Below are 15,133 nucleotides of genomic sequence, written 5' to 3'. Positions count from 1 at the left end.
CACAGGGTGCCCAGAGCAGCTGTGGCTGCCCCTGGATCCCTGGCAGTGCCCAAGGCCAGGTTGGACATTGGGGCTTGGAGCAGCCTGGGACAGTGGGAGGTGTCCCTGCTGATGGCAGTGGGTGGAACAGATTGATCTTTAAGGCCCTTTCTGACCCAAACTGTTCTGGGAGACTAAAATTCTCTGTCTATAACATGCAATAAAAAGCTTTGCTTTAAGCTGGGCAGTGGATGGAAAAGCTTATCAACAGCACAGAGAAATAAGTAGGACAAAGCAAAAAGCATCCTCTGTTAAAGTGTTGTTAGTGTATAATAACTGAGGCAGAAGAGTAAAGAATAATACAGAGCTGAAGTGGACATACACCGAGGCAGCTGATGGGCACAGGGTTTATAGAGATGTTGGGGGATAATACATGTGTTTAAAATTAAGCTAGCTTAGCAAACTGATGCAGATTTGTATAGGAGTCAATACTTCTCAAATACAATTCTAATTATAAAGAAGAAATACAGTATATATTTAGTCTGTAGTGGTGCTGAAGATGCTTAAGTGACAGTGATCAGGTCTAAATGAAGCACCAGAAAATGTAATTCCTTAAGAAAAAAACTTCTTCTGACAGGTTATTTGGAAGACCTCTTAACTTCACACAGCTTTTCCTGGCTGTTGATGCTAGCAGTAACATGAGGTTCTTAACAGCAAAAATGTTTTTTGATCAGCCAGCTCTTCTCTTTTTGTGGGAGTCTTGGGAAGATAGCTTTTTAGTTTTGCTGTGAGGTTGTTGGGGTTTTTTTCCCCCTTTGTTAATGGCTGCTATCATCCTGAGCTAGAGTAGAGGTTTTTTTGTGATCTTCCTGCTTCTTTTCTTTCAGTGTACAGTAAATGAAAGACTGACCTGCTAAACATCAGTTTGTCATCTTCAGTCCAGTTGTAGCCTTTGGGAAGTGCAGCATGTGGCCTTGGGTTATTTTCTACAGGTTCATGAAGAAGTTGTGCAAGGCTTGTTGAGTGAAGAAAAAAGTAATTAGTTTACTGTGGCATGCTCAAAACTACATGACCCAGTTCACAGGGGATGTTCATGGTCACTGAGGGAAATACAAGTGTTAAATCATCAACTTGAAGCCTAATTTAATTAAAATAAATTAAGTTCCATTTAATAAAATTAGCTAAAAATAAGTCAGCAGTAGTTTAAAGCTACAGAATGTGAATCTTCCTAAAAGTTGCAACTTTCACCATTCTGGTCTACTTTTATCTCTTTAATTTTGTTTTTAGAAAGCATTTCTGTCAGCTTTTTCAACACTTAGCTGAAGGCTGATTGCAAGCAAAATGCTGCAATGATCATGGTTTTTTATAGCAAAAGGAGCTTCAGTTTAGACTAAAAAAGCATGCTTCTATTCCTGCTGGAAATAGAGATAAGAATTGCAAATAGATGCAGTAGTAAGAGGCAAAGCTTCATCTGACAGGAAAGTACCTGAGTCAAGACATATAATGAAATATATCTGTGTTGGAAGAACCTGTTGGTTATCTTGGAGGGTTTTTTTGAGGCTAGAGGTGTCGTCGGATGTTAATAACAAACATGTTTAAATGCAGTCCCTGCTCACCAAGCTCCTGTTTCTGCTGCAGGTTCTGGCCTGTAAATACTGACCCACATCATCCCCTGATGGATTCCAGCAGGGCAGATTCAAAAAGCTGCTTTCCTGCTCTCATATGTCAATACCTGGTGATGTTACAGGGCTCTGGCACTGCATTCCCTGCTTTTGTTGTCCATCATTACCTCCCAAAACAAGATTTTCAAAGCGAAATATCCAGAAAAAGCTGTGCAGAGTGTGTGTTTACTTGTCAGCTGGCATTGGAAAATTTCTCCCTTCTAGGTCTGCAGAAGATAAAACATTTAGCAGTTTAAAAAATGACAGGGGTAATGCTGATCATGCTGATTGCAGTAGTGATGAAGGAAGTCCTGTGATTCCAGTCAGTGTCTCTCCCTTACTCCCTTTTAGTTTTAATTAAATCCCAATATTTGAACAACTCTTTGTTTGGCACCAACAAAAGAAAAAGGTAAAAACCCTTAAATATAGCAGTTTTGCTGCTTTTGAAGCACTTGAAATCTTCAGAACTTCTCAGTTTGTTCAAGCATAGGACAGGCAAGTTGTTAGAAGTGGGGTTGTTGCACTTTGTATTAGAATTAAAAGCAGAGGTTTTATGCTTTTAAAGTAGGTCTGCAAAAGTAAAATGAAAATATGGATTTCAGTGACCTCTTTTGAAGGCTTGAGGGTTTTCACCAGAGTGTAGCAGCTCAGGCACAGGGAATGTTTCACTGGTTTAAATCATTTAAAGTGGAAGCTCTGTAGCTGTGCTGCCCTAAAATGTGAAAAGAAAGAAGGAACTACCAGAACCTTATACTTAGAGCCAATGATATATTTTCTTCATGTATCTATTCTTTAAAAGCTGCACTTGAAAAGTAGTTTTTCTTCCTCTTACCTACAGGAGGAACAAGTCTAGGAGAGCATAAAATACTGTGTTTTTTATGTGTTAGGTAGGACTTAGACTGGCTTCTGCTCTGCATCTAAGGATTGTTCACTGAAAAGTGAAACAGGTCTGATAACAGAGAGCAGTGAAGCAAAATCATGAGTGAGAAACATGTTGCAGATGAGAGGGAAGATGATGGCTTTGAAAAATTCTGTCTGATCTTATCTTTTCCCTTCCTCAGTGAAAATTTTGCTCTTGGTCAGATGCACTAAAATGTCACCTTCTTTTTTTTAACCTACTTGGGGAGAGAGTAAATAGAAGAGGTGAGCAAGGCCGTGATGGCTTTGTTAGAGTTTTAGAAGAAAAGATTATTTCTTCTGAAAACTAAAAAAAATATTAACTTTATTAAGCTAATTACTTTGTAAGATATCCAGGGAAAAAAATCTTGATCTATTTCCAGGATATCTAGGAAAGTTAAAGATCAGACGAAGTTGAGACACTTGCCCTCAGGGAGTGTCTTTAATAAAGAAAATGCAAAAAATCTGGAATAGTCATGTAAATAGTAAAACTTTCTGTCAAATTCATCAAGTACTAATGTTATATATTACTTATATAGGTGTTCTAGGCAAAATTGGAAAAAATCAGAAATAATCTGAAGAACTGGAAAGAGGAAGAAGTTTTGAAGTACTGTAAACAAGAAGAAATAATCAAATTTTTCACTTTTTTTGATTGTAAAAGGTAATAGAATAAGTTAGACAAGTTTCCTCTTAAGTTTACAGGTATTGTGTAGAAGAGGCTTGAAGGATTATCTAGGAAACTCAGGAACCTTGGAAGCTTATTTCTGTAATGGTTAGGAACGTCTGAAATTGTTTTTTTACCTTGGTTATATGTTCTGTGTACACTGAGGTTCCATATTAGATCTGAGAGAGAGTGAAAGAAGGGTTTTGGTTATTTCTTTGAGTATTGCAGTGGGGGAGCAAGAAATAGGAGAGGGAAAGTACATTTTATTTAATAACACCTGCACAGTTGTTTGTGAAACACTGAGTTTGAAAAATAAGAAGTGGGAAGATGGTTTTTTTTGGATTTGCTTGCTTTTCTTTCAAAGGGTACTGTCATTCACCTGAGACTTGTTTTGATGAATAAGAAAGGAGTTTTATCAAACTGTCTCAGATGTTGAGCCAGGAGGAGGAGTATAGAGAACCCAAAACTCTGTGTGGCTTTGGTTGAAGGTTAGATATGTGACAGATATTTGGAAGGAATTTTCTGTATTTTCTACACCTGATATTTTTCATTATATCTGTTATGCTTCAAGCTCCCTTACAGTGAATTAAATGTTAAGGCCTAAAATCCTGTAAATTGGATCTGCTTTAAATTTTCAACCATATCTGTATTCATAAGCATTAATTATGCAGTATCTTAAAAGCTGTAGTTGCTATAATAAAATATGTATGGAAAAGAGTAATCCCGGTATTATCAGGAGTATTTTACTGAAGCCAGTCAAGAGCACATTGCGTCCAGGTTTGCAAAACCAAGGAGTGCCAAAAGTAAACTGGCTTATTCTACCTCAGACTAATAACTTGCTATATGAGAAACAGGATTAAATTATTTCTGTATTGAGAGGATATACAAATTACCTTCCTTCCTATATTTTGGTTGTGAAAAGATACTCAGCTTTATAATGTCTCCCTGAAAATCTTGTATAAGCCCAAGAGGTACATTTCTGAAGCCCTTTGGTTTTGCTGAACACACCCAAAAGATCTGAAGAACAGAAACTGTGTTTCTGCCTCTGCACAGACAGAACTCTAGTAAATACTGGCAGGCTGGGTTTTTAGCTTATTATGAACTCAAATTATCACAGCAGTCTAGACAGTCATCTGAGAAAATGTTTCTTGCAGTTTAAATAGACATACATATACTTAATTTTTTTTCCTAAAGGTAATGTGTGAAACAGTTATTTTTCCTACTTAGATTCATAATTAAGGAGATTGTTTTCAGCTCCAATGTCTGTGGTTTTATTAGGGTTTCTGGTCTGCTGAGAATGGCTTGTGCTTTTTTCCATGCCTTTATAATTTACACAGGGGTTGGTTATGAAATATTTTCTCTCCTCATTTTGTGAGTATGGGTGCATTCTGAAAGCCTTGGCTTTTGCTGTGGGGAATGACACTGAACTCCAGAATGGAAGGTGGAATGTGCTCTTTTTCAGCAATAGTCTTTAAAAGCATGTCCTGTCTTAAAATTTAAATCTTCCTCTTCCCTTATTCTTTGATTCTGTTCCTTTGAGGTTGAACTGAGTAGCACTGACTTGACGGAGCAGGGAACCAAAAGCCTGTGGACAGTGTAATTCAAGTTTCCATTTTGTGGGCAAGGAAGGCAGCATATTTTTGCATGCACAGAGTAAAGTATTTGCTTCTTAATTTTTGGGATGTGAAAGAATTAATTAAGAGTTTAATGTGCATCTACCTGGCTTTCCAGCATCCAAGCATTGATAAGTAAGGTATTTTTGAAGGAGAAACATGAGAGGAAGAAGCAGCAGGCAGCATGAAGGAGTTCCTTCACTGCTTTAGATATTGTAAAACATTCATGTACAAACATCATATTAGGGTAGTTGGCATAAACTGCTGAATCTTAGAGAAAAACAAAAAAATAGTATTTCGCTTTTTTGTCTGGTATTTGCCCAGGGGTGATTCAGTCTGTAACTTCTTGCAATGATTGATGGTTAGTATTCCATTGTGTGTCAGACTGTGTGCTAAGTGTTGGGATTTCATTAGTCCCACCCTAGGACATCTTTATGTAGTAGCAGGTCCTGTGGAAGCATAAGGAGATATATACATTTACAAGGAGCTCCAACCAGACCAAAATTGGACAACTAAAATTCAGGAATACTTCTCTCCCAGCTTTTATTCTGTGCTTGAAATTTTCTGTCAGTTAGTATGTGATACTTAAGTTACACATGGAAATGTTTTGTTCCAAGAAGTTTTTAAGGAAATACTTGAATTCTGGAAGGTGCTGAATTCCATTAATGACAAAGGTGAAGTATTTCCCTGTTACTCTGTTTCTGTGGGGTTTGTGTGTGTGTGTGTATGTGTGTGTGTACTTTTCAAAATGTTTTGTGTCCTGAAGTATTAGGGGCATTTTCTTCAATGTTCAGATCAACTAGACAAAATCGCATTTTATTTCAGAAATATTGTTGTTTATCTGCTACTTTGCCATTTCTCCCCCCTCCCATATGCTGAGGTATGCAAGAACAAATTGCTTTTTAATTAATAATAGTAATAAGAAATGCAGTTACTACTACACTAAGACTTTATCTGCTTAAAACTGTCATAATACCAATTATATAAAACTGTCTGTGTGAACCATGGAGTTGTTGCTTTTGGAAAAGAGCTGCTGCTGTTCCAGCCAGAGGAAAATGAGAATATGCTTAGAATGGACGTGACAGAAATACTGGTGGAACCTGGAATTTTGCTAAAAGCTGCTAAGCTCACACAGATTCTTGCATTGAACCTGTGGCTTTTCCTTCTTTCATTTACAGCTGCCCTCCAGCTCCTTTTTAGCTCTCCAAGTGTGTGTTGTTAAGTTATCCAGTCAGTCACGGGAGTTTGTGTGATGGGAAGTTTTGTATCACAGGAGCTGGTCAGAAAAGGTCATGTGGGACCACTAGAACAGTAATAAAATTTCAACATGGAAATGAAAGTTGTCAGCTGTATAAAAACATTCAAACCTTCATGATGTATTTAACATCAGTGTTCAAAACCATTTTCCACTAAGCTGCTCTTCTTCTGTATTACATGTGAGAATAAACTTTATAGACCACTTCAGGTAATGACTAAAGAACCTGCTGGGGATATGTCCCAGCTTTGAGTTAGCAGCAATTTTAAATGTCTGAAAGACTTTTCTGATGATTATTTATGTTAACAATAAACGTGATGCTATTAGATACTTGATTGAGGACTTTGCACACAAGTTTGTTAGAAAAAAGTCAAGAAAAGGAGGCTTGGATTTTGCTATTTAGGTTTATAAGAACTCCTCAGTCTAAATAGCAGTGCTGCCCACAGATTATTTTTTCCAAGAAAATTAATAGCATTGCCAACTTCCTTTCATATTCCAGGAGACTCATTGTTCATTTCCAGCCAGCAGTCTTTATGCCATAACTTCTTGGATGTCACCTTTGAAAAAAATTCTTTTGATTTATATCAAGTACAATTCACCTACGTTCTTGTTACCTTTGAAGTGACCCTTATTGTGTACTCTGTGCTGGCAGCTAAGCATTTACTGTGAAAAAGCCCCCCAAATTTCCATATAAAGTTGATCAAAATATTAAAGGAAGATAAATTTTAGCTGATATTTAATAAACATATGCACTTTAAATTGTTTAAATAGCTTTTTGCATTACTGTGACTTATGATCTGCAGATGTTGGAGTTGAGTAAGAAGAATAATATTTACATATGCATAAATTTCAGATTTGTGCTCTGAACCCAAGGACAGTTATGAGTATTGCCAGCCCTTTCATACTCACATGAAAAGTTTGTCAATGAGAGCCTTGATTTCCCTTTCTTTGGAAGGTTTGGGCAATGCTGTCATTTATCCAGAATCAGTGGGAGAACTGGGCTTGCCTTTCTCTTCCAGTCCTGATGGTCCCATCTTAGGAATCCATTGAATACTCTGGAATTTTCTCTTGCAGGAAGATGAAGCTTGACTACACTTTCATTTATCAAAACATTATCAAAGATTTCACGTTGCAAAGGGGAAAATTCAGAGAGTTCCATTGAAAAATCTCTTCGGTAATCAACAAGCAGGTTCTGCAACAAGTGGCCAAAAAGAATTTCAGATGTCTGGAGACCTCTGAGTGTTAGCAGAAATTATGGGGAAATTTGTCACCTATCAGTGTTGTAATAAAGACAGTTGTTTCTCTGTCTTGTTTCCTGTTGGAGTAACTTTTAGCAAAGAGAATTCAACAGACTTAATCTCTCCACTCTGAAGGTTCCCTGACATAGAGGGCAGTCTCTTGGGCTTTCACTCACTGTGCTGATTTTTCTTTTAGGAGAAAGTGAAGTTCCTGGTAATGCTGGCAGCATTTGCTTCTTTATAACATTCAGGTCCTATGCATTTGATTGTTAATTTAATACTGCTCCTGTATGAAATGGATTTTTGAGATGAGGATGATGATGATAATAAAATAACAACAACAACAACAACAACAATAATAATAATAATCTGTTTGCTGTACTTGAGTCTGAGAGTGAGGTGATGGAAGTTGAACTTACTTATTTTCTCATCTATTACTTAATATTCCTAAATCTTCCTTATGGGAGTGAGATTCTGTAAAAAGTCCAATGAAAGAAAAATTTTCTTTGTAAGGAAGTCAAAGACATTAATAAAATATTAGGTCTTGTTATTTAAATGACAGGGTCTGTGGAGGCCTATCTTAGATACCTTCCTTTACTCACTCCTGATGTGATTTATGATTAACATGCTTAATATTTTCAGTGTTTCTTTTTAGTAATAGAAATATCAATCTTCTAAGTAACTTCTAATTAAAAGTGCTTGTTTCCAGATGCACTGCTTCCTTATTTGGTTATGGTTGTGTTGTTTGTTTGGTTTTTTTTTTTTTAATAGGAATGATGGAAGATTTTTCCCTATTCCTTCCTGCTAAATCTTCCTAGTGCTCACAAACATGAAACACAGTATTTGAGATAATGTGCTTTTTCCCTTCTGCAGGCTGGGTGCAGGAGGCTGGCGCTGCACCCCTGTTGGATTTCTCGCGCTGTCTGTATTTTGGCATTGGGAGCTTTCATTTAAAATTTCAGTCTCTGCTTTCCCATGAAAGAAAGCTCAATTTTTAATATTCTTCTGGATAGCTTGCAGTGGACATTCTAATATGTGTAGTTACCTTTTTACTTTTCTTCATGCCTCGCTTTTTCATATTGCCTGGGAAGAGGTGAAATTTTTAAGGGCAGGAGTTGTGACAAAATTCAGTTAGAAATTGGATCCTTTCATGTGCACCAAAATATTTTAATGTTTTGTCCTGAGTGACAGTAGGTGGTATTTGGGATGTTCAACTCTGTGTTTCAGGTTTTTATCTAGTGGGTGTTAGACACAGAGGACACATGGCAGACAGACTATTCCATATCTGTTTGCAGGGGGTTTTTTACACCTACATCTGAATCATTTACTTGGCCAGAGGAACAGGAAGAAAACCAAAATAGATGGATACTGAACCAAAACTAGAAATCTCAACATTGCAGCTTCTTGTCTCAGGCTGCTATGAACAAGATTATTTTAATTACAGGTGGAATTAGAATTTTGAACAGGAATAATGAAAAAGAAGTCCCAAGAACAATAATAATTGGAATTTCCCATTTGAGAATACAAAATACACACTTCTGTGACAAAATAGAAATGTTGCAGCATAGTTAAATAGAAATGTTGCAGCATAGTCTATGGTGTGATTTTTTTCTTGATGCCAGGAAAAAAAATATTCCTCATTAAATTTAATTATATTAACAGTTTGAATTGTTGATGAAGTTTGTCATTCTTCAGGTCACTGTGCATTTTGAATATAATTTTTGAAGTTAAAAACCAAAACTGTATAACACATATGTTGAAGATCACCTCATTTCACCAAAGCAGTCACCCTTTCTGGAGTAACAAATGATTTATAGCTTATGTTCAACATATGTTCTTTCTGGCAAAATTATTCCATCAGCAATGCTGGCAAAGGAACAAATGAAGAACCACCTAAGAATAAGACAAGCAGACCCATATGGAAAAGATGACTGATTCATAAGTGGGAGTTTTTAAGGTCTGATCAACCATTATAATAATATAATCTGACTGGCCATGAGAAACAAATCCCACAGCTTCATTTGAAGCTACAAAGTATCTTCAGAATAGCATCTATTTTTATTGCATTTGCTTCCCACATGTAAAATTTACTGTGTGACTACAGATCTTAGTGTAAACATCTGAACTTTGCCATTAACAAACATGCTTGCCTTCACTTTGTATTTTAAAATCTTGTATTTTCCTCGTAGTGTAGAAGAGCAGCCACTAATCTGTCTCTTTACCTTTGGGCTTCATGCTGGATAAACTGAACAAGTAAAGGTTTTTGAAATGAGTGTACTTTTTAAGAACAATATGTTAAATTACAGTAATATTTTAAAATACTTATATTATCATAAAGTGTATATCTGAATAGATATGCAGCAGGCTTATGTTGATAAAAATTGCTTGCCTACAGAATCTAAATATTAGATTAATGCATTTTCTGTTCATTAAGGCATGGGTGGGCACCTATGCATAGGTGGTTTCCAGAGCATGTATTTCTATTTGATAGGTTACAGTAAGCAATAGGTGTATTGGCATCACTCCTTCTTGTACCTGACACATTCATATTCTCTTGAACAAACACGCTTTGGTGTCTGGTTATATTCTCTAATTTCTTGACTGAACACACTCTCTAAACTGAACTTTCATTGCTACTTTTGACAGAGTTTACACAATCATTTTGTGTCTTATTGGAAGGTAGTGGAACTCAGATACAATTCACAGCTCTAGTTTTAGTTTCAAGGTTAATTTCCTCTGAATTCCAAGCTTCTTAATGCAGAATATCTTTGGCCAGGATATTCCTGTGGGTCACCAGCCATTACACAGACAAATACATAGTTTGAATTTTTAGTTCTTCTCTGATTCCTTCATGATATCAAAAGATTGGTCCTACAAAAAATTGTGACTTGGAGAATTGCTGCTGTAAAAACACAGCACTGCCAGCAGCATACTTATTTCCTGAATAGGAATTGCTAGGTGAGCTGGGATTGCTAAGGAATTCAGACCTGCTGAATGCAAGTTTTGGGAATTTGAAGATGTGTAGTAAGTCATTACTTGATTTCACTGTAGAGGGTATTCACCCATGGAGAGCTGAGCTCTCAGTGTGTGGAGCAAGGACAGGATTTTGTTTTTATCATGTATTTATTTTACCAGAAGTGCCATTTTTGTGACTTGATGGTCACAGGGGAAGTTCAGAGTGTAACTCTGAAGACTGTTTTTATTGATAATCAAGATAGTAAAGTTCACAGACCTTACTGAGTGTGTAAGATCTTTTTATCTTCTTTGACCATCAGGCATTTCTGTACTTGTGTACTCGGTTGACTTTATTTAAAGTGAAAAGCCAAGCTGAAATTGACTACCAGTGTGTGTCAATAACTGCCAAAGTCTTTCCTAGACTGGTACCTGAGTGACCCTTACCAAAGAGAGGGAGCAGAACATTGAGCTTTCATTGTAAGAGCCCAGGAAGTTTAGTATAACATCTCACTGGAAAGACCATTTTTTGCTTTCCAAAGATGTCAAAGCTCTTATTTTTTCGGGTTGAAAGTGTCAAGTTATAGAAAGCAAGGTTTGCATGTTATTTGTGGGATCAGCTGCACCCTAGTGAAAGTGTATGGAAGACTGTGTTGTCCACATATTGGTGTTGGAGCCTGCTTTTGATAGGAAAAAAAAAAGAGGATGGAACAGCAGCTTGAGCAGCCATAATCCTGCTGTTGTGTCTTCCTTCTGACTGAGTCAGAATAAAAACTTTGAATTTTCTTCTTTTTTTCACCCCTCACTTTTTTTAAGAGTTCCTATAGGGATGTGAAATCTGGCTTAGAGCAACAAGCTGTTTCTTATTTATTCCTAGAGAATTTCAGTTAATTGTTGATCCCAATTGGTGTTGACTCATAATGTAAAAAAACCTCTCTTTATACAGGTTCAGTGTTAATGAGCTAATTTTTCACAGGAATTCTACCAGAAGTATATTTTCATTTAGTTTCTGTGCTTTATTCAGTGTAGTGCATACAGCTTGGATTGGTTGTGTTGTCTCCTGGCTTCCTTCTGAAAACAAGTGTTGGTTTGCCAATCAGTCCTCTCTAGGTAGCACAGTTTTGCAACAGGCATTCCAGCTGGAATGATGATTTCTGTGACTGTCTCTGGCATGCAGCTTGATCAATGTGGAGTGAAAAAATGTGTGGCTGCTGTGGGCTGTAGCTCCCTCCTGTAAATCACCATGAAGTAGCTTAGAAGCAAGAAAACCAGTTTCCAGTCCTCATTTGCTTAATCCCATCTTTTTTGTTTGTTTGCTTGTTTGTTTCTAAAATTCTTTTGCTTACTGTGGATTTTACTGGACACGCTGTCAATGCTCAAGAGCAATTTTGTGTTCAGCTGCCTTTTAGTTACATCAGGAAATAAATTGAATTGTGACCTCATGAAAGTCATTACCTTCAATGGAAGGTGTCATGCAACTTCTGTAAACAGTAATATAGCTTACATTTCCATGGAATATTCTTAATATAGGTATCTGCTGGATTAAAAAAAAAATTCCTTCTACAGCTGCAAGTACAGTGCCTTGTATAATACAGCGAGCTTTCCTTTTTTTCCCCCAGATTACAGGACAGGCCCGTGTTTCACCCAGGTGAACAAGCAGATGTGCCAGGGCCAGCTGACGGGGATTGTGTGCACCAAGTCCCTGTGCTGTGCCACCGTGGGACGGGCCTGGGGCCACCCCTGTGAGATGTGCCCTGCCCAGCCCCAGCCCTGCCGCCGTGGCTTCATCCCAAATATCCGCACTGGGGCCTGCCAAGGTGAGCTCTGACTGGGATTTTCCATGTGACAACTCTCACCTCTGACAATCACCTTGAAAACCTTGCAGTAAGGTCGCTGTTTTCCTTGTGTGTGTTCTGTATTTTGGGATAAAATCTGGGTGTGCTTTGCTGCCTCTAGATTTTTGCTGCTGGACCTAGAGAACAAAGCTTAAGTGCCTGGAAATAGTGATTATTAATCAATACTAAGGAAAAATATTTGATGTTGTTTTTCCTTCTGTGCAGAGCTAGGCCTCTGCCTGCGTGCAGCAGTTTATATTTTGCCATTTGTCTTGAGGTGATTAATATGTTTTAGACACTCTTTTCATAACAGTGTCAGGAACAGAAACAGAGCACCACAGAAGGGGTGCATGTTGCAATCTCCGAGTCAAGCTCCATTGTATGACTTGGCCACATACAAAGGGTCCTTGAAACTGCTCTGCCAGGCTGGCCCTGGCATAGCTTCTGGGGCTTTATTTGAATTATGTGAGAGATCAGTGGTGCTCTTTAGCAGCCATGCCCACAATAATTGTGTTTTCTTTTTCTGGCAGTATATTCCCTGTGGCAAATAGTTTTAAGTTACCCGTTTGACCACGTTGCTAAATTCCGCTGGGGAGCATAGAAACAATGTGGTAGTCTACTTTGTGTAATGGGCAAACAAAGGAAGTTTGAGCAGCCGTAATTTTTGCTACATATTTGACATACAGTTGCTAAATAGGAAGCTTGGATTGTGTTTATGTCAGCTGGGCTTAGCACACAATGTTATGCAGATGAGATATGCTTGGCCTATCCATGGGGAAGAGGATGAGACAGAATTTCTTTATTTCACAGAATCTTTGCCTTCCAGCAGTTGAGGCATTTCCTTCTGAGCTCTGAGTACTGGTAACTCATCCTGACCTGAGCTCTGTGCTGTGAGCAGGCTGGTAGCACCATCTCTGCTCTGTTATGAATTACCAGCCCACTTTGATGCAAGAAGGGGCTGGATGTGGCACTTTATGCCTTTCCAAACTCCACATTATGGTGCAGAGTCTGTTGAAATAAGATCACAGGATCTCAGAATGATTGGGGTTGGAAAGGACCTCTGGACATCATCCAGTCCAGCCCCCTGCCAGGGCAGAGTCACCCAGAGCAGGTGACACAGGAGTGTGTCCATGTGGGGCTGAAATGCCTCCAGACCTCCCTGGGCAGCCTGTTCTGGTGCTCTGCCATCCTCAGTAGAAAGCCCAGAAGAAACCAAATATTTCCTCTGAGGGTTTTAGAAGCAAACAGAGGGATCTGTCCTGTTTTTCAGTGCTTTTCTTTCTGTTGAGGACATCAGATTTGCAGAGACTTTGATATAAGGAACACAAACCCCTTTGGTATTCAGTAAAACTACCTTTGTCATGTATCAGGAGACCAGGCTCACTCAGTCCACACTTCAGATGTTTGGTATTTTTGAAGTGAATGCTTGCATCAGATAGCTGGGATTGGGAGTTGGTATGAACAACTCAAAATCAGTGGAACTTAGAGGCTTTGCTGTTGGAAAATGAGTTATGCTTTCAGTATGTGTTAGAGATCTGAATTTGACAAGATGTCATTCCCAAGTCGGAAGTTGCTCCTACTCTGCAAAGGATTTGCAGGATTCAATCTTAAATGGGTCTTCAGAACCTTTTGAGGGTTAATTGTGTTTTCTGGGTAATGTTCTTTTATTAGTAGTTTACTACTACTACTACATTGTAGTAGTACTGTTAGCTTCATTATTACCATGAACAGGTTTAAAAAAATCTAAGAGACGCAAAACCAATTCAAAATTCAAATTGTTTGGTTGTGTTTCTTTTTTCTTTTTTTTTTCTTTTTTTCCCTGGAAGTTTCTATTCAGTCATGTCTTAAGAAGGGATTTAACTGTTCAGACATCCCTCATTCCAAGAATTCAGGCAGGAGGAACTTCAGTGTTCTGCTTGAATGAGCTTTATTGCCACTGCTGCATGGCCTTGGGAGAAGCATAATGGGAGAAATCCTGTCTTGGATGTTCTCTCAGTTCCTCCCTGCATTCCTCAAAAGTCCCATTTCCCACCTACACCCTTTCCCTGCAGACAGTTAATTTTTTGTTCTAAGGAGAGAAGAATGGTCATGGCTGAGTAGATTTTGAAAATAGGAAGGTTCTTCTTCCTCCCTCTGTTGCTGACATGGTTATGTGCATATATCCATGACAGGAGATAAAATACAAGAAATTCTGTTCTGTAGTAGGAAATACAGTGTCTAAATGTTAAAGACACTGAGGTGAACTGGACAAGAAAGAGAAGACAGGGTAAGGTTCAACTTCATAATGAAGAGTGTTGATTTCTTTTTGTAATCTGGTGGTTGGTATTAATGTGTCTGAGTCACTGAAAATATTGGCAGTGTTGTCTTGGATCATGTCCTGCTGTTGTGAAAATAATTACTAAAACAGGGAAAAATAGCATAGTATTATTTCTGTTGTGTGCAGTATTTCTGCTTTCTAGGATGCAAAGGAAGAACCAAGAGTTTTGCATTGTATTCATGACCAGTTCAGCTTGTATTCCCACATTCCAGATCAATTACAACAAAACTCACCATACATATTCCAGGTAGAACTAAAGAGAGGTTTTTTAATTTGGATAATTTTTGTCACTACTACAATAAATAAAAAACTCTCCAAAATTTCTGTTTAACATCTGAGTGGATTTATTTTTCTGGAGATTTTTTGGTTTATCAGAGTCTTTTTGAGAAACAGCCCACAGATCAGAAAGGGAAGGTGCATGTTTAAAGTTAGCTGTGCAAATCCCGCAGGCATTTTACAGAGAACAGTCTGCAAAAGCACAAAATCTTTTTTCCCTTACCAAATACTGGACTATGAACACATGGAAACATTCTACTTAATCTGTAACATACTCAACTTTTGTATCTAGAACTGTGTCTGCAGAATTATTAATCAAATTTGCTGTTTATGGTAAGAAGTTTCTTGTGTTAATGTGGTTGAGGTTTAAAAATGTGAGTAAGTGGATAATTAATAATGCTGGAACTCTTGTGTGGTTTAGCCTACCTGTCAAAGATACTAAAAAA

General features: G+C 37.8%; 1 protein-coding gene across 1 annotated transcript in view; it reads left to right on the top strand.

Annotated features, from left to right (window-relative positions):
- FBN2 (fibrillin 2) overlaps positions 1-15,133 on the top strand; it is a 122,370-nt gene that overhangs the window by 11,380 nt on the left and 95,857 nt on the right. Inside the window, exon 6 of the mRNA XM_059836422.1 lies at positions 11,879-12,076. Coding sequence (XP_059692405.1) covers positions 11,879-12,076 — 198 coding nt within the window. The remainder of the gene's footprint in view (positions 1-11,878; positions 12,077-15,133) is intronic.

This window comes from Haemorhous mexicanus, chromosome Z (genome assembly GCF_027477595.1).
Source record: "Haemorhous mexicanus isolate bHaeMex1 chromosome Z, bHaeMex1.pri, whole genome shotgun sequence".
NCBI lineage: Eukaryota > Metazoa > Chordata > Aves > Passeriformes > Fringillidae > Haemorhous > Haemorhous mexicanus.
The sequence above is the reverse complement of the archived record's forward strand: the minus strand, read 5'-3'. Positions and strand labels throughout refer to the sequence as shown.